The sequence below is a fragment of the Gracilinanus agilis genome, chromosome 3 (genome assembly GCF_016433145.1).
Source record: "Gracilinanus agilis isolate LMUSP501 chromosome 3, AgileGrace, whole genome shotgun sequence".
Taxonomy (NCBI): Eukaryota; Metazoa; Chordata; class Mammalia; order Didelphimorphia; family Didelphidae; genus Gracilinanus; species Gracilinanus agilis.
The window spans coordinates 479,441,616-479,465,800 of record NC_058132.1 but is presented as its reverse complement, the minus strand read 5'-3'; the positions used below and the strand labels follow the sequence as shown (position 1 = coordinate 479,465,800).

The window sequence follows — 24,185 nt, the reverse complement described above, 5'->3', positions numbered from 1 at the left end:
GATGGAAGAAAGAATTCAGAAGTCAGAATAAGCCAAGCAGAGATTGAGGCAGAGAAGGAAAATAGCAACTGAACTCAGAGTTGAGAAAAGAACTGCACTGCTCACCTACTGAAGTGGAAGGAGTAGGGAGAATACAGGCTTTGCTACTGGTAGCTAGTTGGAGAAAAGTTCTGCTGAGAGCTGATTGGCTAAAAGGAGAATTCTCTGCTTTGAGTAGAGTTGACTAGTATTGTCTGCCTTTCTCTTTAGAACCATCCACAACTGAAGAAAAAATAGGATCTGCAGCTTCTCTGGGAGCTGATTAGATTGGAAGAGAGCTATGATGTTGGGAGCTGATTGATAGGAAACAATCCCTCTGAGCTTTGAAGTCAAGCTGGGTGGATTTGTATGCCTTGCTCTTTAGCACCATCTAGGGGGGGAACCCTGTAGAGACTTAACTGTGTGGCCCTCTACTGCTCTCTCTGGTTGGAGAGGGAGAAACTCCTGTGAGTCCAGAGAGATGACTTACCTAGGTCTAGAGGAAAGAAATGGAGGAGGAAAGGAAGGAAGGGTGGAAGGGAGGAAGGGTGGGGGGGTGACACTGAGTATTTATTAAATATTTATTCTGTGCTAATTACTATGCAAAGCACTTTACTAATATTATCACATTTGATCCTCATAACAACCCTGTAAGGCAGGTTCTAATATTATCTTCATTTTATAGTTTAGAAGTATTGATTTGACATTAATATTATATTAATTATATATCAATATAATTAAATGATTATTAAACAACTAAATATAATATTAATTTAATAATACCTATTCTAATATGGAAAGTCATGATTAAAAAAGAGAATGGTATCTAGACATTGAAGGGATGCCCATCAGTTGGGAAATGGCTAAACAAGTTGTGGCATATGATTGAATGGAATGCTACTGCTCTATCAGAACTAACAAGCATGTTAATTTTGGAAAAACATGGAAGGACCTACATGAAATTATGAAGAGTGAAATAAGTAGAACTAAGAGAACATCATATACAGCAACAGAAATATTATTTGGAGAGTAACTCATGTATGTCTATCTCCAGAGAACAACTGACAAATAGAAATAAGTAAGAATTAGTTTTATATATATGTATACATATACACATATATAAAAATATATATGTCAATATATATATTTTATATATACATTCAAATGATGCCTTCTCTAATGGGGAGGAGGGGAGGAAGGGAGTTAACTAGGTATTTTAATATAACAAACAAATAAATTTAAAGCTAAAGAAACTGATGTATATTTTCTGTAGGAAGAGTTCTTGGGGTTGGGTAAGATGGAAGGAAAATGTATCTCTCCATAAAAGAGTAATTCTTTGTTGGGGACAAGAATGTGATATGCTCTATTTTCATTTTATTTATTTTCTTAAACCCTTACCTTTCATCTTAGAATCAATAGTATGCATTGGTTCTAAGGCAGAAGAGCAGTAATGGCTATGCAATGGCGGTTGTGACTTGCCCAGAGTCACACAGCTTGGAAGTGTAAGGCCAGATTTTTAACACAGGACCCCCTGGCTCTAATCGTGGCTCTCAATCCACTGAGCCACCTAGCTGCCTTGCTCCATTTTCATTTGAAAATTCCTTCATATTTCTCATACTTAAAAAAAAAGATCTCATAAAACATTTTAGGAAGCAAAAATGCAAAAGCTAGAATGATAATGAACATTTAAATATAATGAACTTCATAAAAAAATATATACTCCCATTGTAGTCCCAAATTTCAACTGTTTTATTACTTTCACAGGATTTGTTTTAGAGAGTTTTGCTATATTCTGAAACATGTAGCAGTGTTGGCGAACCTTTTTGAGATCATATGCCCAAACTGTAACTTCAAGCTGCCTGTGAGCTCCTTTGCATTACCCCAAACAGTAGAGGGAGAAAGTGTTCACACTCGGTGGCTGGACAGATGGTGAGTCTTGTGAAAAACATCCTGTGGTGCAGTGGAGAGGGGGAAGGGAGGAACCTCCTCCAGCATGTGGGGCCACATATGTCACTCCTTCTGCAACATAGTTCTAGAATCATTAAATAGATATTGGCTCATTCACTTTCTGAATTCTTTATTATAAATTATGATTTAATAAACTCAACATGCTTTTTTCTTCTTTGAATAGATTTGCATCTTTAAGGCATACATTTAAAGTAATCACTGGTAGTAAAATATTCCAAAGTATTATTCCCTGAACTGATCTATTCTTGAGATGGTACCTGCTAAAGCCTATGATCACCTTTTCAAAATAATGTGTTAAATAATTGAAAGAAATGCTAACTTTCAATTAGAGATTAGTGAAAACAATGAAGTAATACATTTTCTATTCATTTTTGAGGGTCAGTTGAAATCTATTTGTAGACTACTTGAAGACTTGTGAATCCCAGGTTAAAAACTTCTGCTTTAAAGGAAATCTTCTGAAGTTTAAGAGCAAAACAGGGACCTGCCCTCCTACCAATCTTAATTTGACTAGAAATGGTATATGAGTTCCAAGTATATGTTAATTTGAAAAAAATATCTGCTGTGCTTCACTGCAAATGTCCAGTATAAAAGACAAAATGATCTGTTTGATATTGTGAAGTCTTACTATTCTTAACTCTGTTCTTATGGAGTTGTTATTCAAACCCATCTTCTGATTGAGTTAAGGACAAAGCTTGAAACTTATCTATATAAGGGAGATGTATTTGCACTCTGGGAGGATACCAGAAATCTTGAGGCACCCTGGCACCTGAAAGACACTTGCCTCTTGTCCTACGTGACTCCTGGATTCCGGAAGACCAGTCTCTGACCTGGACTGAGGTTAAGTCCAACCTATCAAAGAGACCCAGGTAGGTAACGTCACTGAATGTATGAGTTCGTTTTGGGAAAGAAAGTCTGGCTCTTTTGCTGGGAACTGAGGAGAGGGAAGAAAAGAGATATCTAGGAGAGCACATTGGTTCAGCCTTAAAGTAGCCATGCAATTGGCTGGTTGAGGGGATAGGGGTGGCAACATTGAGTTAGCATTAGCTAGAGCCCCGGGACACACACACACACATCTTTGGGCTTGGGGCTGCCCAGGAGAATGCCCTGGTGAACCTGTGGGTCTGGCACAGCCAGTAGTGGGAGGAGGCTTGTCAAGGGAATAGCTGGCCACATGCGGCTGTTGCCTTTCCCCTCTCTGACCCACTCTTATTATTTAATAAATAATTATAAATTAAAATACAGTCTCCAGAGAATTTTAATCTTAACAACATTCAAAGCCCTTCAGAACCTATCCCCTACCTCCCTACATTTCCTCCCTCTTTAGCCTATCAAGTACAGAGGATGTTAGAGGTATCTCACATCACTACTGAGAGGAGGAAACTGACCAGTGTCAAACTCTTGGGTTTGTAGGATGGATGTAAGGCTCTAGCTTCTAGCCAGTTTGTAGTTTGTTACAGTTCAGGGTCACTACCCAGGCATGAACAATGACCTGGAGAGTTTTCAAATCTCTATGACTTATAGTTTGGCACAGGAGCACACTGTGTACTAACCATACTATGAAATGGTTCATGTGATATGTTTCAATGCAGTTCCCTGAGAGGATGTTGAGAAGAATTTCTTGGAGACCAAATGTTATTTTTTCATCTCTCTCCAAAATCGTGTTCATAATTTTCATGCTTTCCCCTGAGATGTGGGAAGGGAAAGAAACCCCCTGACATGGTTAAATGGTCATTTTCAAGACATAGCATCACTCAGTGATTGAAAGTGGCAGCAGTGGAAGGTTTTGCTGATTTTCTCAGAATGAGAGTCTAGCTTAGTTCAGTTCATACAGTCCATTTAGGATATGATGAGATACTGATTGAACCAAATAGCTAAAGTCTTGAGAGTTTCAGCCAGACCAGAAGAATGCCCATATACCTTTATGGCCTCAGACTTTATAGATGGTGCACTCTATGTCTATTCTCTGCAATATGCACCAATATATGCCTAGATTCAATTCATATACTTTAAAAGGTAAAGGTAAAGGTTGGAATTGAACTTTCTACTTCTCTGGTTGAAGTGTTAATATCTATGGCATAACAAATTGAATATTTTCCATAGCTCATATAGGCTCCTTCTGTTGCTCTGAAACAATGTGACTTTGTGTGCAAATGAACAATGTAAAATTACTATTATTTTTACACTGGACCAGTGATTTTATTGGTATAGGGAATTTCTGATAAATAAAGGAATGCAGAAAGCCATTTGCTATATAACTTAGAGTCTTAGATACTTGCCTCTGACACTAAAACATTAAGTGATTTGTCAAATATCATGTGTGTCAGAAGCTGCACCTCAACCTAGATTTTCTTGATTTCAAGGTAATGTCTCTATCTACTGCTTTATGTGGTTTTTGGACATTATTATCTGCAAATGAATCAGAGCTACAGATGTTAATATGAGTATAAAATAGTAGAGAAATCAGTAGAATGGGTGTTAAAAAGGCATGAATTCTAATCCTACTTCTGCCATTTACTATTCAATTTCATATAATAGGCATTAAGTTCCTATCATGTTTCCAGGCTTTCTAATAATGGTGAGGACACTAAAAATGAAGCCGCCCCTGCCCTCAAGAAGCTTATTGTCTACTGGGGAATTAAAATATGTACAAATACAAATATAGCAATGTTCTGGACTAATTCTCCCAGAGTGTAGCTGGCTAAATCTCCAGCTAAGGGTGCTAAGGATACCCTGAGGAGTTAGGGACATTTTTCTCTAAAGCTTTGGTTCTAAACTCTCATTCAAGTATATTCCTTTCACTGTTACCACCAATGATTAGTACCACAGTTCTACCTAACCAATCAACATCAATTAACTTTTACAAAGGGATATTTACTGCATGGACAAAACAAGAACAAAAATGCAAGAATTCTTTCCCCAAATTCCTGGGGAGCAGACTTTCCCCTTTACTCCATCAATCCCTGGAAACAGTGGATTCAGTCATTAGGAAGTGTCTACAAAGCATTGGCCCCTCCAAGTTCACTTTAAAATGCTGCATAGCCCCAAGATAAGTCTTTGTCTCAGATCCACTTTGGTGGGTCCCTCAGGACCCTCAGGTCATTCCCCAGGGCCTCAATGTTGGGTCACTTGGTCACAAAACTTGGCATGGACTCTGTTTCCTGGATTTCTGATGGTTCACCATTCTGACTTTTTGAAGTTTACAAAGTTTATAGATGTTTTTTATACTACTGTACTTAAAACATGAAAGAATAAAACACAAATAATTAAAGAGATTCATAATCAGGGGCTACATATTATGTTATGAATAATTACAGAAACATACACACATATATATGGCTATATGTTAGCCTCAGATGAGGAGAACTACCAAAGAGAAAAAGAATCCCATCAATACCCTCTCCTTGATTGGTCAGCACCTTTGAAATGCACCCCAGTTTCAGCTATGTAGCCAACCAGCAGCCATCCCTTAATCATATTATTAGCCAACCAGAACCAGTTACAGAATGTCTTCGTCTGTTCCAAATCTGAGTAGAGGGCACTTCTGCCATAGCCTCTTCTATGTGAGGTCTAAACCTGTCACTCAAAACAGATACAAAATAATTTCAAGAGAGAGAAAACATTAATAAGCAGGGAGGTCTAGAAAGTCCTTATGTAGGTGGTGGCACTTGAGCTATGTCTTGAAGAAAATTAGGGATTCTAAGAGGTAGGGGCTAGGAAGATCTTTACAGATAGAAAAGACTATCTTACAAAAGCAGTGTGTAGGCTTCATGTTTGACACCTTCCCTCTAGGCAACTCTCTGACTTGTTTTCAGAGAGGATACCAAACCGCTAGAACAGAGGGTGTTTTCTCATTCAGGAGTCCCATATATCAATGAAAGCATGAATCTATTCTCTATTCTTACCTTATGCATCAATCAACACATAGCAAGTTACTAAAATCCTTGAAGACCAAGGCTTTTATACTATACTCTTAAGGGTAGATATACAATGACTTTTTCTCTTTGAACTATTTGGGTTAGCAAGGCATAACACCCTAACATTTTAAGATAATCACTAAGAAATTATCAACCCTGTGCTTAAGTTTGCGATGGCTAAAATTCACCTTGTTTTCATCCTGGTCAAGGAATATATGCCTTTTGCTGCTGCTACCACCACCAGCATCACCATTATCACAGTCATCCTCATCCTCATCACCGATTACATGTGTACAGGATATATATCTTGGAGTACTTTTACAACTCATTTAATTCTTTGATTCTTACTCAAATGATCCTGAGAAAACCCCATGATACATAGTATGTGTGAATATATAAATACACACTATATTTTATATATGCATACACACATATGCATTATATGTTTACATACATACATGGATATACACACATATACATGGCATCTATTAGTAGATTTGTGAGCTTGAGCAAATTGCTTCATCTTTTTGAGCACTGGTTCAGATTAGAAACCAAACAATGTGGTTCAGATTTTATTTTTTAATTAAACTTCTGCCCCTCAAAATCACCTTTGTCCAAGGTTATTACTCCATCTCCAATTTTAGTACAAAGAATTCCCTCACAAGTGATTGAACACTATAATATAAAAATACCTTTTTAAGTAAAACTGTAAGGTAAGCCCAGCAACCAGAAGTCAACTTATTGTAATATTTCATATGGCTCCTGGGCACTTAGAAAAATAATGTAATGATAACTGTGAGTAGGGTTTAGTGTGTGTGTGAAGGTTGACTAATAAACATTTTTATTGTTGGGGGTTTTTTCTGGTGTGTTTAGAATCCTCTATGGAAATATTACTCCTGTAATTCACTGTGGCATGGAGGTGACCCTGACTTTCTCAACCGGAGAACCTTTTTATCCAGAGGAAGTAAAAACTCTGCCAGGTCAAACCAAATCATAAAGGCCTGGAGTATCAATTGTTTGTCATTCGAGGATCACTTAAATTCAGAGAGATTATCCATGTCCATGAAGTCACAGAAAACTGATTTCTGGAAGGACTTTAAATATCAGTCTTTGAGAAATCTAAGAAATGCTTTTGAGGGGTAGAGAAGTATCAAAAGACAAAGTCTTGTTCTGTCTTCATTCTGTCTACGTCCTGTCTTCCCTTTATTTTCCCAACTCTGACTAGGCATTTTAAAGGACTAAGTTCCCCAAATGACTAGTATTCCATCCCAGTGCATTCTTTGAGAAAGTCCTGACTTGCTGAGCGCTGAAAGCCAAGTGACTCCATCCTTCTTGCATTCAGTATTAGCAGAATCACACCAACTTAAATCTAAGAACTGCCAGGAAGTTTGGGAGAGACTGAATTCTCTCTAGTGAATAGAATGTGGGAGCAGGAACTCGGGTTTGTCTCATTCCCAACACTGTAGAGAACTTACTCAGTGACCTTGGGTGAATCTGAGTGGGCTGACTCCTCCTTCCAGTGACTTGTCATGATTAGGAAGGATTTGCTGCCTGCTCTGTGGGTGAGAATAAGGTCTCTAGAGACTTTTTCCTTCAAGTCATTTTATGGTCCAAAAAGAGGATTCCAAATAATCACATATGTTTTCCACATTAATATGCTCCCCTCCCCCAAAGGCTCAGTCACATTCCCAATGTGCAGGTCATTTTGCACAGACTTTCCTTTGTGAAATTTTCTCCCAATTCCCCTCCTACCTACTGCACAATAACATCCCTCATTTTCCCCTCTGTGACCATGTAAGAACAAGGGCTTGTGCATTTGAGCCTGACTTGATTTGCAGGGCTGCTGCCCTATAATGACTGACAAACAGGCCACAGATTACTTCCATTTTTATGACTTGAGTTTAGGGAAATTGAGCATCCTAATTAGGCACAGATGTAAGGTTAAAGTGTAGAACAACCTGAGATGGTTTTCATTTAAGCCTATTTCTGATTCACTGACTTCCATCGCACAACCGCAATTAGAAAAAAATATTTTTTAAATGTTGAAAGACGTGCTGCCTAGTACTGATTGGATTAAAGCTGAATCCATGTGAGTTTCTGTAAGCTCAATTAAGAGAGGCCCTTGAAAGCACTGTGTGGAAAATAGCCAGTGAATTTCCAAACTGTATTTTGAATTTTCTGCCTTACATCGCCCTGTGTGATGACAGCATTGTGGAATAATGTTTGAATGGCAAGGGGGAAAGGCTGCCTTGTCTTATTGGATCCATAGGTCAAGACGTGTCCCTACAAGTCTGACACATTAGAAGTCTCCCGGCTTGAGTCCAGTACCAGGTGAGATGATTCTAGTCACCTGGGGAAAGCAAACTAGTACAGAATTGGGAATTTCAAGACAAACGTTTCGGTAATTCTTTTATTGATGAGTTTGTTATAATACGGTGTATGGGAATCAAGCCTACGAGCTTGGAAATAAATCTCATGAGGGAATGGCTAAAGAATGTTTGTGAACAAAATTACGTTTTGCTATTAAGCTATTTATCAAAAACAAATGACGTTGGCTCAGGCTTTGTTTCATTGAAGGATGAGGTTGTTTTAACAGCATCATGGTGAAGTGAAGATCAACTTAGAAAGGACTCACCTAAAGGAAGAGAAGACAAAATGGAGTTTTACTGGACCCAAACACCCAGAAGATTCACTGAAAGGCAAGTACATGAGAGGTATTTAATTTACAGAAATATATGGGCTTTTTTCCATTCCCCCAAAGATCCCTGTTTAATTTTTCCAGCAGAAATGGAGTTGTCTTTCTGAAATTCATTTTCAAGGGCTTGAGTATATTTCCACTGATAAAATATAGTTTCCTTTAAAATCTCTTTTCATCTCTCCCTCTCTTTACTTTTAGAGTGGCTATCAAAAAGCTATCCTACCTCTCTTCCTGATTTTCTCCCTTCATTGAGTCCACATAACCCCCCTAGCTAAATTCAGATTATTCCAAAGCCCTCACCCCATCAAATTTCTTCTATCCCTATCTTTATCTCTTCTTTGTCCCTTACTTTCTTCTTTTCATTTCTTCTTTCTTTTCTGCATGGTACTTTTGGTATATCAGCTTCTCTTCTACCAATCTCTCTTCTCCTTACTTAAACCATTTTTCCAGGAATACCCCTTTGAGGAAAAACAACAACTCTGGAAACATTATATAAATAATAAATACATATTATCATTTAAACTGAAACTGACATTAAAAACTGTTTCAAAATAAAAATAAACAGATACTTAGTTCAGGCTTTAGAATACAGGACTCAAATATTCCTTTTCTTTCCTTACTCATATATAGTGAGAACCTACATTGGTTAGATACATAAGAGGTCAGAGAAGCAGACCCACAACAGTAGTTCCACCTTCTGAACAGAAGTGTTCAGAAGGTGGAGGTTCAGAAGGTGGAACTACTGTCTTTGTCATTTAAGGACAATGAACCACATATTTGCTCTTATTTAATGTGGATAATTAAAGCACAGTTGCTACTTCAATTGTTTGGGTTTTTTTGCATGCATGCAAATGGGACTTTAAAAAAATCTGTATAGATAGTGAAAATCTAAATTTTACTTCATCTGACTTTATATACAGATTTTAAAAATAAATAAAGATTATTATAAACCATGCTGAAGACCATAAAGTCAAGCTTCTGCATGTGATATGTGACATCTCAATTTTATCCTATCTGCCTTTTCTTTCCAGCTACTTACTTCCTGAAATACCATGATTTAGTAAATTCAATATAGAACTCAGAAGACTGGTACATCTCCAATTCTCATCTGTTTAGCCTGTCTCATCTTCAAATTCCTTCTTGGACTTATTTCCTTTGCTTTTCTGGCCACAGCTCTTCCTATTTTCCAGCTCGTCCTCCAGGCTACTCAAATGCCAAATTCCTTGTTGTTCTTCAGTCTATCCCACTTCCAACTTAATATCTCCACAGTGAATAGTCATGTCTTACCCTTAACCACTTCCACAATCCTAACAATGTCCAGCAACCACCCTGACTATTAAACCTCACCCTGAAGCCGTTCTTCACAGTATAAGACGTCCAATGCTCCTTCCTTGAATAAATCAAGTTTTACAACTAGAGCCAAATGAGACATTTTCAAACCATTTAGAGATATGTGTATATAGAGATAAAGAACTCATATAGTAAGAGAAATATATTTTTTACATGGTTCCTAGAAACAATCTCTTTTTGACATGTCCAGATGAATGAAGAAAAGTGCAACTCCCATTCAGGCCAAATCCTTTCCCCAAACTCTCCTCAATGAACATTTTATGGACCAGGGGAAGGTCTTTGATGATGACCAAGAATGAAGTTGAAGTTGTTTCCTTCTGAGACACTTCTTCCCCATTCTTTCACCTATATTGATGTCAATCCTTCAGACAAGGGAAGAATCAGAATGCTTTCTTTCCTTACCACTGGCCCCAAGTATTATAGATGAATAACTAGGCCTGTTCCTTTTGGAGGGTGATGACATTGTGGATGAATTCAATATGATCCCTTACATATTTCCTTGCCAAGTTATCATGAGCAATGAAGGCTACATTGAAGGCAGATGCAGCTGTCCCCTTAACAAATCAATGAAGCAACACAATTTTTGAAGAGTTTGCCTCTTGATGTCTGTCTTGGAAAATTAGAGAACTCTAGAGAGTTATGTTCAATTCCTTCAAAGAAGCCAAACTAAAAAGAGGGAAGGAAGAAGGAGAAACTGTCTCTTGAAATGAAATGAAATTTCTCGAAAAAAATTGTTTTTCTGAGTGATTTTACTGGATTGAATGAATGACTGACTAAAGCATTTATTAAGCACTTGCTATGTGCAAAATACTATGTTAAGTGCTAAGGATATAAATGGAAAAATAAGAGCGTCTGCTCTCAATTCCTCTATTCTATGGAAGAGGCGACATATAGAGATTTTCAACTGCAAATCAGAAAAAAATACCCCATGTTCCAAAGGGATGGTAATATCTCTTTTTTAATATCGTTTCCACAGAAAAATCAGATCTGTTTCTGATGTCTATCCATTTCACAGTGCCAAAAATTATGGGAGTAAGACCTTCCTTTTCTGGGTCTTCAGTAGTTTGGGCTATAGCATCTGCATGAGCAATTTCCAGGCTGGAATTTGTGACACTGAACACTGTGGCTAGTCACAATAACTAACTTCAATAATCATGGCTTCTCATGAGGCATTATTTTGGATTTGGGTTGGTGCAGGTTACCAAAGCAGTGACTGAAAGATAGGGGAGAAAACACAGAATGGAAGAATCACTGAATGGAAGAATTAGAGGAGGTCCTAGGATCCTAGAGATAATCCAAAGTGCCAAAAATAAGGTATTGCTATCAATCAATTAATCAGTAAGTATTTATTAAGTACTTGTTATGTGCCAGGCACTGTGCTAGGTGCTGGGAATTCAAGTACAAAGATATCATCATCATCATCATCACCATCATCATCATTATAACTAGGGCAGCTAGGTGGAGTAGTGAATAGAGTGCCAGGCTGAAATCAGGAAAACTCATCTTTCTGAATTCGGATCTGGTCTCAGACACTTAATAGCTCTGTAATTCTAGTAAGTCACTTAACCCTCATGATTAACCCTATTTGCCTCAGTTTCCTAATCTCCAAAAGAGCTGGAGAAAAAATGGCAAAATACTACAGTATCTTTATCAAGAAGACCCCCAAATGGGGTCATGAAGAGGAGGACGTGAAGGAAAATGATTGAACAACACTAAATAATAACTAGCATTTATAGAGTGCATTAGGACTTATAAAGCATTATACAGATATATCATTTCTTCTTCAGAGTAAACCTGGCAGATAGGTTCTATTATTATGCTCATTTTATAAAGAAGGAACCTGAGACAAACAGAGGTTAAATAATTTGCCCAGGTTCACAAAGCCAGTAAGTGTCTGACACTGGATTTGAACATAGATGTTTCTGAATCCAGGCCCAGCCCTGTATCCATTGTTCTATCCCACTCACAAGGGGGGCGGGTGAGGAGTTTTATATGAAAAAATTATAAAATATATGACCCTCTACACAAAACATAGTTACATACAAGGTAATTTGAGAGGAAGGACACAAGCAGTTGGGATGGCCCAGAAAAGGCTTCATATGGGTAATACTTCAGATATGTCTTGAAAATAGGGAAGGATTCTCACAGAGGTAAGAAGGAGTATATTTCAGGCAAGAGGGAAGACCTGCTACTATGAGATATACCTAGCACCTTTCCATATTGGAATGAATAATGGACTTGGAATGAGAATATCTAAATATTGATTTAATTGTATAACTTTAGGCCATGTATTATTACTTCTGATTTTCATTTAAAAGTCCATATGGAGGGGGCAGCTGGGTAGCTCAGTGGAGTGAGAGTCAGGCCTAGAGACAGGAGGTCCTAGGTTCAAACCTGGCCTCAGCCACTTCCCAGCTGTGTGACCCTGGGCAAGTCACTTGACCCCCATTGCCCACCCTTACCAATCTTCCACCTATGAGACAATACACCGAAGTACAAGGGTTTATTAAAAGAAAAAAAAAAGTCCATATGGTAGAGAGGAAGGTACTTTTCATCTTACATATAAGGAGGCTGAATCTCAGAAAATATGAGTAATTTTCCCAAGGTAATATTGTTGTCCTTTATACAATGTTGTAGGGTTTCCAACACTCTTTACACATATTACTTCATCTTGGTCTCAGGATAATTCTGTGAAGGAAGTAATATATATATATATATATATATATATATATATATATATATATATATATATATATTCCCCATTTTACAGATAAAGAGACTGATGATCAGGGAAGTCACAATTAAAAAAAAAATTAGAGGCTGGATTCAAATCTAACTCAAATCTAAATCCTTGGGCTTAAAATCAAGGATTCCTTCTAGTAGATCCCACTGCCATGATAATTGGAGAGATTAGAATTAGATCTTTCCTTTATCCTGCTGCCTCTAGAGCAGGGGTCAGCAAAGTAGGGCTCTGGCACCTCCCGACCTGCCAGTCCTGGCAGAACCCCAGGATGTACCCCAGGCAGGGGGCCCTTCAGCCCCCGCCCCATATTCCAGCGCCTTTTACCTCCATCCTCCTCCTTCCGCAGGCATTTATGGCTTTCACGGCCAAAAAGGTTGCCTACTGTTGCTCTAGAGCAATAATAGTGTAGTTGTAGTGTCACTCTGAGTCTTAATTACTTTCTAGCTCAATCGTCTAAAGATGATTCTTATTATTTCCCTTCACATAATCTCTGAAACAGTAACCTAGTCCTATTAACTATTCCACATGAAATTCTGTCTTTTGCCCTTAGGAAGATTGTTCCCCATACCTGGAATGAATGTTTTCTTTACTTCAGATAAGATACTTCTAGATAAGAAACTATGGAAAACAGCATTAAGTGACTTGCCCAGGGTCCCAGAACTAGTAAGTGTCTGAGAATGTTTTTTAATTCAGGAAGATAACTCTTCCCTCTAATCCCAAAATTCTATCTCCTGTGCCATCTAGTTGCTCTGAGAATCCCTAACTTTCTTTATAATTCATTTCAGGTACCACCTTCTACATGAAGCTTTTCCTGGTGCCTCAATTTTTACTATTTTCTACCACCTGAAATTGTTTTTTTCTTTTTTTTTTCACTTAAAATATATACATTGTGTACATATAAATTTCTTCAAGGCAGGGAGAATTTAGATTTGTTTTATTTTTTGCCCCTTTCCCCTCTTCTGATGGCTAGGGGGTTGCCAGGTACATAGTGGGTATTTATAAATGTTTATTGGATTAAAAGTGCAAACAGAGGGACAGTGAGGTGGCATAGTAGACAGAACCCTAAGCCTGGCATCAAGAGGACCTGAATTCAGATATGACCTCAGACACTTCCTAGATGTGCAACCCTGGGCAAGCCACCTAACCCTGTTTGTGTAGCCCTTGCCCTTCTGTCTTAGAATTGCTACTAAGGAAGAAAGTAAGAGGGGTTTTTGTTTGTTTGCTTGATTGCTTGCTTTTGTTTTTTAAAGTGTAACCAGGAAGCCCCAGATCCATTTGACAAGATTACAGGGCATTAATATTTTTGCAAGGGTACTTCTTTTTTGGGGATAAATAGCTTCCTAGTTCCTTTCTGAGGATACAATGTACTTGTTCCATAAGTCTTCAGTGACTGGGGCTGCCTGCAAGATGACTGGGTACTTGGAATCAAGAACATGCTTTATTCAGAGAAGCAGCATCTCTCCTCATAAGAGTGAGCTGTGAAACAACCCATCCTTTTTACTCTTTCTTTTCCTGTACTTTCTTCTCTTTCAAGAAGTATCATGGCTTAGTTGATAGAGAAGACTAACTTTTAGAGGCAGAAAGATCAGAGTTAAATCCTAACTTTTTGACAGATACTAGTTGTATGACACTTAATTTTTCAGTTCTCTAGGTTCGGTTCTCTAAGAATGTAAAATGCAGAAAAGAGGCTGGCCTAAATTAATAAACTCCAGAAGTTCTTGCTGGAGGCTTCTTAAACCAATGAAATCCAAATCCAGTCCCAATTCCAGTCTTTCTCTTCCCTTAGTCTTCCGGACTTGAGTGCAGCCAATGCCAGTGGTAAGGGGTGGGAGGTGAATTTCTCCCTTTCTTATCCCAGGAGCAGAAAATGACAACTTGCAAAATAAACAGAGCCAATGGTTTGTATTTGCTTGAATCTCCAACCAGCAGGGCTGGAAGAAGAGCTGCTGGAACTCCCAGTGTCTTTCTGATTCCTTTTTTAAAATGAGAATCAGAGACTTAGAGTCCTGAGCATGGATGTTTTCAGCTTTGATAGTCCCAGTGACTTGGGAACAATGGGACTAGGGCACATGTGGGTCTCTTTATCGCCATGGAAGTTAAAGACCTAACAAAGTTCCACTCCTCATAAATTCATCAAGTTGATAGGAAGCCTTGTCATATTGATTATGAGCTCCCCGATCAATTCCAATGAGAGACGGAGACAGAGAGACAGAGGCAGAACCAGAAAAAAGAGACAGATGGAGAAAAAAGACAGAGGGAGAGGCAGAGAGAAACAGAGAGACTTGACCAGTCATTACAGATGTGAAAGTAATAGGCACAAGTTACCTGATTTAAAAAAAAAATTAAACTAGGGGGCAGCTGGGTAGCTCAGTGTATTGAGAGCCAGGCCTAGAGCCAGGAGATCCTAGGTTCAAATCTGGCCTTAGACACTTCCCAGCTGTATGACGCTGGGCAAGTCACTTCACCCCCATTGCCTACCCTCACCACTCTTCTGCCTTGGAGCCAATACACAGTACTGGGTACTGTAAGTAAGGGTTTAAAAAAATTAAAGTATACTCTCTTTTGCCATTCAGAATCAAGAGCTTTAAATCATTTCGTTGGTGGGACAGTTACTGCTAGTGAATGAGGAAAGTCAGTATGTAACCAAAACTCTAGCAGCCTATACATGCCATATCTGGGAACAGAAGTGCAATCTAGTTGGGGTAGCCCTCTAAGGTTCCTTTCAGCTTCATGATCTGTATGATTCTGGATTTAAGGGTGCTGCTGTAAGTTGGTACTGACAAAGGAAACAAAAATCTATTTCTGACCTGAGTGTGTCAATACCCTCTGCTTCTCCTTTTAAAAGCTCCCAGCTTTGTATAGAGGGCTATGCAACCTCTCCAGTGATCATTTTCGAAGTCTATACAGCCTGGTACAAATTCAATGGTATATCAAGAGCCCTACTGCAGAGGGTTTGGGGAAAAAAAAAGAATCAAGGCTCGAAATTACCTGTCACCACCATCACTGTCACAGGTGAACTGCGTTAACTAATGAATTCCACACTCATGTCAGGCAGGAGGATTTCTTGAAGCAAGGAAACTCTTCAGCAATGAGGGAGGCAATGATCTCAGCTGCTGTCTGTGGCCCCTTCTCTCAGACTAGACTTCTCTTTGTCCCAAAGTGACTGGTACTGTGGTGTTGGAGAGGGAGTGGCCCTGAGGTACAGGTGGAAAGAAGATACCACCCCACCCCCCTGGGGAAACAGGGGGCCAAAGCCACTTTTGTCGTCCTTGCTCTCCACCCACCCTTTGGATCTGAGCACCAAACTTCTGGAAATTCCCATTAATGAAAGGATAACCACCCACCCCCAAGCCCTGACTAAGGCCTTGAAACTTGTAGTCACTAGGGTGGCAGCTCTGTAGCCCATTAGAAGTTAGACTATGAAAAACCTACAATGAGGAGCCAGGTTTGAAAACAAAAGGTAAAACTTCATTGAAATAATCATAAAACTATTTTTCCTATACTAACTACAGCTGTGGGGCATGTTACTATGGAAACCAGTTTCCTTACATGCTTCTCTATAGCTAAAGGTCTCAAATGGACCTTCTGTCTACTTATTGCCTGTGTACACTGCAGATAGTGTACATAATCCCTAACAGATCAGCTGAGTCTCCTGATATGTGTCAGAAAACATTATCAGGAGGGAAACGCCAGTTGTTGCAGATTCCCATAAATTTATAGATAATCAGGTCCTTAGTGGCAACCAAAGTGTAAGGACTGGATAGAGGCGTTCTGATTATAGGTCACTAGACCAAGCTGTGAGAGACAAAGATATGATGAATTCCTGTAGCACCATAAGGATTTCAGTTTTATTTTTTGCTTTGGCTAATTTATGCCATATACTGAATAAAATAATTTAGGAGTTGCCACTTTTTTTTTCTTTAGCCAAAAATCAAACTGATATGCATTGCCATCTGCGATTTAAACAATATTCCACACTGGCCATTGCTTCATCTAACTAAAACTATTGTCATCTTTTATACAACACAGCCCATTAAAAACAGTTTCCACTTAATGCAAAGTGACTTTAAATAGGACCTGTTTTAAATGATCTCCCATGTATAAATGATGTGATAAATGATGGGCATAAATGCAGTGCATATCTAAACTACGGGGCCAGACTCTACTGCTCTTCCTTGCCTAACTCCCATAGGAATTCCTGAGAGGATTTGAGGCTTATAACCTTTTCCCAAAGATTGGAGGAAATGAACCATTATACATACATAGTACACAATCATCTGTAGATGCGGTTCATTTTTAATGTGGTAAACAAAAAATATTAATTCAACAAATATTTATTAAGTGCCTACTATGTGCAAAGTATTATGAAAAGGCAAATATAGATGCACAATTATTTAGAAGCTGATAATTCCTCTGAAGTTCTTTGAGATCCTTAAAAGAAAGTTGATTATCTAGGAAGATAATCATTTCTCTACCTGGCAACAACTCATGACATTTGAAAATGTTCTTGGCCTCATTTAAGTGGCCCCATTTAGGTCCATCCCATTCACCAAATACTTATTAAGGCTGTCTTACAAGCAATGAACTGGGAGTACTCAAAGATGAATAAAGAAAGTTTCTAACTTCATAGAGGTTATTACTTTGTAATAGGAAAGAGTAAAGGGAGGAGAAAGAAATGACATTAAAAAATCTTATATTAAGCTAGCTTTGGACAAATTGCTTAATAGGTCAGTGGCTCAATTTCCCCATCTGTTAAAATGAAGGTATTAGACTAAATCTCTAAAGTCCTTGTTAGCTCTTTGGTCTTATGAACACCATAAGGATCATGAGAGAGTATAATTAACCATGTGCACAAAAAGGTGTCAGGAAACGGAAAGGATTTGGGGTCATGAGATTCAGGAAAGACTTCATGAATATGGTATCATTTGAAATGAATCTTAAATTTTTGGTTAGCATGGGTATCCATAGAGGGTGGACCAGGTGTGCTGGCGTACACTGGGGATATATTCCCTGTGATCCTTCTCCTTTCTCTTAGGGCAAAAGTAAAAGGGGATGCTCCCTGGGATACACACTTAGAAATTAAGATTTTAACAGATGGTCATGGCAGAGAGGAGAAAACATTGGAATGTGCTTGGAATATCACGAGCAAAAAAAGTAGGAAGCATGGGGTGAATTCGTGGAACTATTTGAAGTGTTAGGATTTCTGTATAGGAGATATAGTATGGTGGAAAGAAAACCAGATCTGGAATCAGAGAACATGGGCTTGAATCATAGCTCTGCTACTTAACTACCACAGGCAATGTGTTAATCCTCCATGAGATGTAATATTAAAGGGTTGAACTATAATTATGGGTTCTTAACCTTTTTGTGTCATGGCAGTCTAGTAAAGCCTATGAATACATTGTCAGAATAATATTCTTAAAAAGTATTATTTTAATTTAAATTACTATTTTAAATAATATATATTACATGGTGTGATATCAAATATGTCACATTAATATGACATTATATATTATTAGTTATTTTAATGATTAAAACTTAATGATAGTTGTATTAATCAAATAATTCTTAAGTAATAGTCTTAAAAATAAGGATTACAGTAAAAAATACATTGAAATAGAGTTATTAAAAATACTAGGAAAAGAAGTTCATGGACTCTGGGTTAATAATCTCCAGAGTAGATGATCTGTTAAATCCCTTACTGATTTAAATTATATGATCCTAATATGATAATGTTAGATAGATAGGTTGGAGCCAGATTATAGAGGACATTTAAGGCTGAGCTGAAGACTGGATTTAATTTAAGAAGCAACAATAATCAGTTGAAGGTTCTCCAGCAGAGGAGTAATGTGATCAGAACTATGCATTAGAAATTTAATATCATTGCAGTGTCTAGAAAGATCGAAGGGGATAGGTGGTGGCAGGAAAAAGAAAGACTAGGGATTTCAAGTATTCAGGTAAAAAGTAAAGAGGTCTTCATTTATAATGGTAGTGATGGGAATGGAAAAAAAGATACAATTCTAAATTGTATCTAAAATTCTAAAGATATTATGGAAGTAGACATGGCCACTATTGGGTTGGGAGGATGGCGGGTTGGAATGGACAAGGTATCCAAATTGACTTTAAAGTGTCAAGCCAGAAAATTTTTAAAAGTATTAGGATCATATGGATAATGAAATATGGAAATGAGATGGAAAAGTTGTTTTGGAGGAGGGAGAAAATTTAGATTCTTGCTTAGGTGATGGCAAAATGAACTTATTTTGAGAATAACACAAGGTTTTCCAAAATCCTTTTCTCAGCAAGATATTAGGGTGATTAGTGATTTTCACAAATATTCCACTCTTTTTTAATGCTCATGCAATGTGGCAGTCAGGTACTGAAAGCCTGACTGGTTTTGTGGTTAGTTCACGTAATGTAAATTCTTTCAGCTTACCACATGCAGATTTATAGGAAGGCTAACTGAAAGGTCTGGATTCCAAATTCCCAATATTTGCCCAGAGTTAGACTCTTTTACTCGATGGCTGGATCCACATTCAACAAAGAGAAATGAAGAGTTCAAAATTATCTGATTAATTCTGGCTATTTAGAAAACTAAGTGCCATAATTCAGGGTAGGAAAATACTTGATCCAATAAACTGAATGTCCCATATCTTTCCAGATGGGAGTACTAACTTTTAAAAATTCTGTTTTAATGTGAAAGCTTTCCCTAGAACATCTGTAGTTGGTCTTTTTGGACTGTATAGACATATATTAAATATACTAGGTCCTGGGGAAGATGCAATGTTTAAATAAGAGCTTATATTGCTTTTAGAGAAATATGACACATAACGTTTGAGTTTTTCAGGAATACTTAGTCCCTTATATTATCAGTGACATTTAGATACCTTCCATGTAAAATATAATATATAGTCCTCATAAGTTCAACATTAAGAAAAAAATCTTCCTTCCCTTACATTCTAGAGTTATTTGTGATTCTTTACACTTAAAAAAAAAGTAAGGAGGAAGGAAAGGGAACAAGGATTTATATAGCAACTACTATGTGCCAGGCACTGAGCTAAGAGTTTTACAAATATTTTCTTATTGCATTGAGTTAAGAGTTTGGAGACTTGAGTTCAACTCCTTGGGGTTACCCAATAACTTTGGGAACCTTGGATAAGTCCCTTAGCTGCTGAACCCCGTTTTCTCATTTATCTAATGAGTGGGTTGCACTAACGATCTCTAAGATCACTCCTAGATCTCAAATATTTTCATCACACAAAGATGCCATACAACTGTGAATGTAGTAGAATATTGTTGTGCCCTATGTAACGACAAATATGAATTATTTCAAGAAATATTGGAAGACTTGTATGAAGTTGATGAATAGTGAAGAAAGCATAAACAAGAGAACAAAATAAACAGTGACTTCAAACATAAATTTGAAGACAGTTTTAAACAGGAACACAAATTTAGAGGAACCACTATGGATGGCTTTGATACTAAGTTATTAAAGTTAAAACACACACACTCCCTTTCTAATAATATTGTGTTACCAAAGTGTAAGATTACATTTGTATACTATTCCTTTATGCTGTTTCATTTCTCTTTTCTGGCATTGTGCTCAGTGCAGGGCTTAACTGTGAGTTTGTTAGGGTTTGAAGTAAAATCTCCACTCTCCCCTTTCAAAAAAAGATGTCATACTAGGTCAGACCAATAGTCTAAATAGGACAGTAACCTAACTCTGACTATGGCCATGAGCTATACTATGTGAAGATACAGTTGTCCTTTATCAAACAAACTGAAAAAAGTAGGTATATACCTCTAGACACCCCCGTTTCCTTTACTAATGTATCAAGGCTCCTACTGCTACATGAATTTATCTAGACCCTTATTGTATTTACTTTTTTTTAAAGCATGTATTACCTTTGAGGGAAATTATATCCACTGCATATATTACCTCTTTTTGAAAGTTCTCTATCTTTTTATTTATATTTAAACCAACCCTTTCTAACTTCTAGGAGTACTTGTTGTTTCTGGGATTTGGGAAGATTGGTGTTTAATCTGAGGATCATATAGACTGAAAATAATGTGTGTTTTTAGCCTTTTTCTTTCCAGATGGGACTCTAATTTTTTTAAAATTTGTTTCAATAAGGAGATCCCTCTATCCTGTGGAATATTTTAGATGCCCTTCTTTGGACTTTCTCTAGCTCTATCACAGAGATAAAACTTCCTAAAACAGAGACGAATGCATCATAGTGTATCTAGAAACTATCAATCAATTTGTTGCAGTGGAAAGCATGCTGAGTGTGAGGTCAAAGAATCTGGGTTCTTATTCTGGCTTTGACATAAACTGCCTTATAACTTTGAGCAAGAAAGTCATTGAACCTCCTTAATGTTCAGTTTGCTCATCTGTAAAATGATCCTTCATTTAGGTCAAGATGATTTCCAGGTCCTTTTCATTTCTAAATGTATGATTCCATCACCTTGAGGTATGTTGGCCAGAACCACAATGTGATGCAAAGTAGAAAGAAGATGTATCTTTGTGAAAAGCTCATTTCTGATTCTAAGAATTCCTTAGTTTAGGTCCTAAACTTTAGAAGACTATCTCAGACCAGGAAAGTTCTAGTTCACAATTGCCATCAATAAATTTTAAAACTTTCTGAAATATAAGGAGAGGGATGATGTACCTGCCTTTTGAGAGCTATTTGATGTCTATATATGTATGATGATAGCTATCCTCCCACCAATTCTGATTGCATTCATGAATGCTGGTTGTATTTTTCTGTTGGATATACAAGCCTATGACCCTTCTCCCAGACTTAACACTGAATGCTATAATGACCAACCTTTTCCTATCATATGCTCTACCTTGCCTCCTCCTCTTTATGGTCTCAGAGACAATCTGCCTAATCTTTGGTACCCATGACCTTCATTGGCATTAGGGGAGATATGAAATATGCCAGATCACTAGCTTTGTTCTGGGGAGACAGAACAACAGAGTTAAATCCAAGACAGTTGAAGCTGAACCATGTGTTTTATTTTATTTTAACAAGATCTTTTGTTTTTAATAGCAACTTGATTTCCAAATATATTCATCTCCTATCCAAAGAAGCATCCTTTGTGATATTTTTTTAAAAGGAGGGTAAAGAAACACCTTAGCAAAACTAAGCAATACATAGTCTGGATCTGACATTATATCTAATTTTACACACATAGTCCCTCATCTCTGCAAAAAAGGGAGGGGGACATTTTTTTGTTTTCATTTTTAATCTCTGTTGGGGCCAAGCTTGAGGAGAGAGAGAGAGAGAGAGAGAGAGAGAGAGAGAGAGAGAGAGAGAGAGAGAGAAATAACTAAATTAAGATTTTTGTTTAAATCCCTGGGGTGAATTCTAAAAAAATTTGCCCTTCCAATATGTATTTGCATGCTCCCTACTCAAACTTATATTTCCTCTCCTAACTCATGACCATCACTGACTGGACCATCCTGACTTTTTTCCCCTTTCTGGCTATCTGCTCCCATCTGCCACCTACCTTTTTTCTAACAGACTACAATTCTTTTGGCAGAGGAAGAAGGTTACTATGCCCATTAGCTTAAGACTTGGGGTAGAATCCCTAGGTGTAGAGAGAGTGAGATCTCTTCCTTGTTCCTACTTTCTCACCTGGCCAGTTCTGATGAAAGCTGACCAGATTGATCCTTAGAAGGGCTGACATCTGGGGAAAGGTAGAACCTCTTACTGAAGTTCCATACCATAAAGGCAGTTGGCCTCTAGTTACCTTTTCTTTTGTGTTAGCATTAGGGCTGTCCTTTCATAGTTTGATTTGATAGTCACCAGTATACATAGTGTGACTTTGGGGCTGCCTGAAAGGCTATCTTGACCCCAAATCTCTCTTTTATAAATGCCTGAAGTCCCACCATTAGAGATTCATTCAATGGGACTGAGCATTGCCCTCACCAAACACCCTCTTTTATTTTTATTTTATTATTTTTTAATTAAGTTTTTAAAATTTTTTTATTTTTTCCATGGTTACATAATTCCTGTTTTCTCCCTTCCCTCATCCCTCCTCCTTCCCAAAGTTGAAAGGGAATTCCACTGGGTTATACATATGTATATTATAACTTGAACCCATTTCTACATTATTCATTTTTGTAAAAGAGCAGTCCTTTAAAACCAAAACCCTAAGTTACCTACCCATTAAAAACAAGTGATAAATGATATGTTTTCTTCTGAATTTCTACTCCCACAGTTCTTTCTGTAGATGCTAACACACTCTTTTAAATGGCATACTTTGCCTATTTTACATCTTTTCACAAGACTGACTTTAAGTATTGCTCTTAGCAGCCTGAAACATATCCCTCACTCAGAGGAAATGACCTCCCTCAGGGCACAGACCTCTGATCTATTCTATATTAGGTGTCTTTCAGCTCTCTTAACATTTGTGCATCAGGGGGCTCTCAGTAAACTATTCTTTCAAGTGATTAGAAAGCTCTGATGAGAAAAAAGGAGAAGAAACAGGCTTTGGTACTCCTGGATGGAAAACGGCAACATGTATATTAACGAATAGCTGCTTTTCCATTCAGAGAAAGAGAAGACATTAAAATAATCATTTATAAAGTGCTTTAAGGTTTGAAAAGTTCTTTCCTTACAACCCTGGGAGGTTTCAGGTTGTGGTAAGTATATGACTTTCAGTTTTTACAGATCAGATAACTGAGCTTCAGAGAAATCATGCCCATAGTCACATGGATGCTGGCATTACTAAATTGCCTCTGACATTTAACTCCCTCTGTGGCTTTAGGGAAGTCACTTTTCTGGGCCTCAGTTTCCTTACTTGTACGATGAGGAAGGTAAACTGGGTGATGATCAATGAGGTCCCTTTGGCTTTAAGTCTCTGAATCTCTATGAATAAGTGTCAGAGACACAATAAGAGCCAAATACATTCCTCTGCCTACTGTACCATGTTGCCTCTTAAGTAAAATTTCAGAGAAACAAGGTCCCTATCATGGGAAAGAGGACAGCAGTTGCTGAGTATGCTGGGAAACTCATATTGATATAATCATCAAAACAGAAAAAACTTGGGACTTGAAAAAAATTCACCATGACTAAGTTGATTATCAGTGAAAAGGCCCGAGTGTTAGACTGACTATCTACTTTGTTAAAATAGAGCACTGAGTCTATTATTTTCTACTGAATTAAATAAAAAAAGATTTTTGGCCTAATTCACCCAGAATTGTCAACTTATTTAAGTGATTACTTAACCTTCCACCTGCATCTCATCTGAGTAAACATTGAAGTTTAAGTTTAGCCCTCTCTTCCCTCAAAAAAAAAATTCCTTTTGGATATGTCTCTCAATGAGCATATTTTCAAATTAATGAGAGAAGCTATACATATTTTTCTTTATTTTTTTAAAAGATTACTATGGACAGTAGTGAAAAGAACAAAAGGAAACAAAAGGAAACAAAATTTTAAAAGGCAACTCAATACTATGTAATCCAAATTTTCAACCTTGGCCCCAGAAA

The 24,185-nt window shown here is 37.6% G+C and overlaps 1 protein-coding gene across 1 annotated transcript in view; it reads left to right on the top strand.

The window, feature by feature from the left end:
* Positions 1–6,073: 6,073 nt before the first annotated feature.
* LOC123241729 overlaps positions 6,074–24,185 on the top strand; it is a 61,355-nt gene continuing 43,243 nt past the window's right edge. Inside the window, exon 1 of the mRNA XM_044669286.1 lies at positions 6,074–6,191. Coding sequence (XP_044525221.1) covers positions 6,074–6,191 — 118 coding nt within the window. The remainder of the gene's footprint in view (positions 6,192–24,185) is intronic.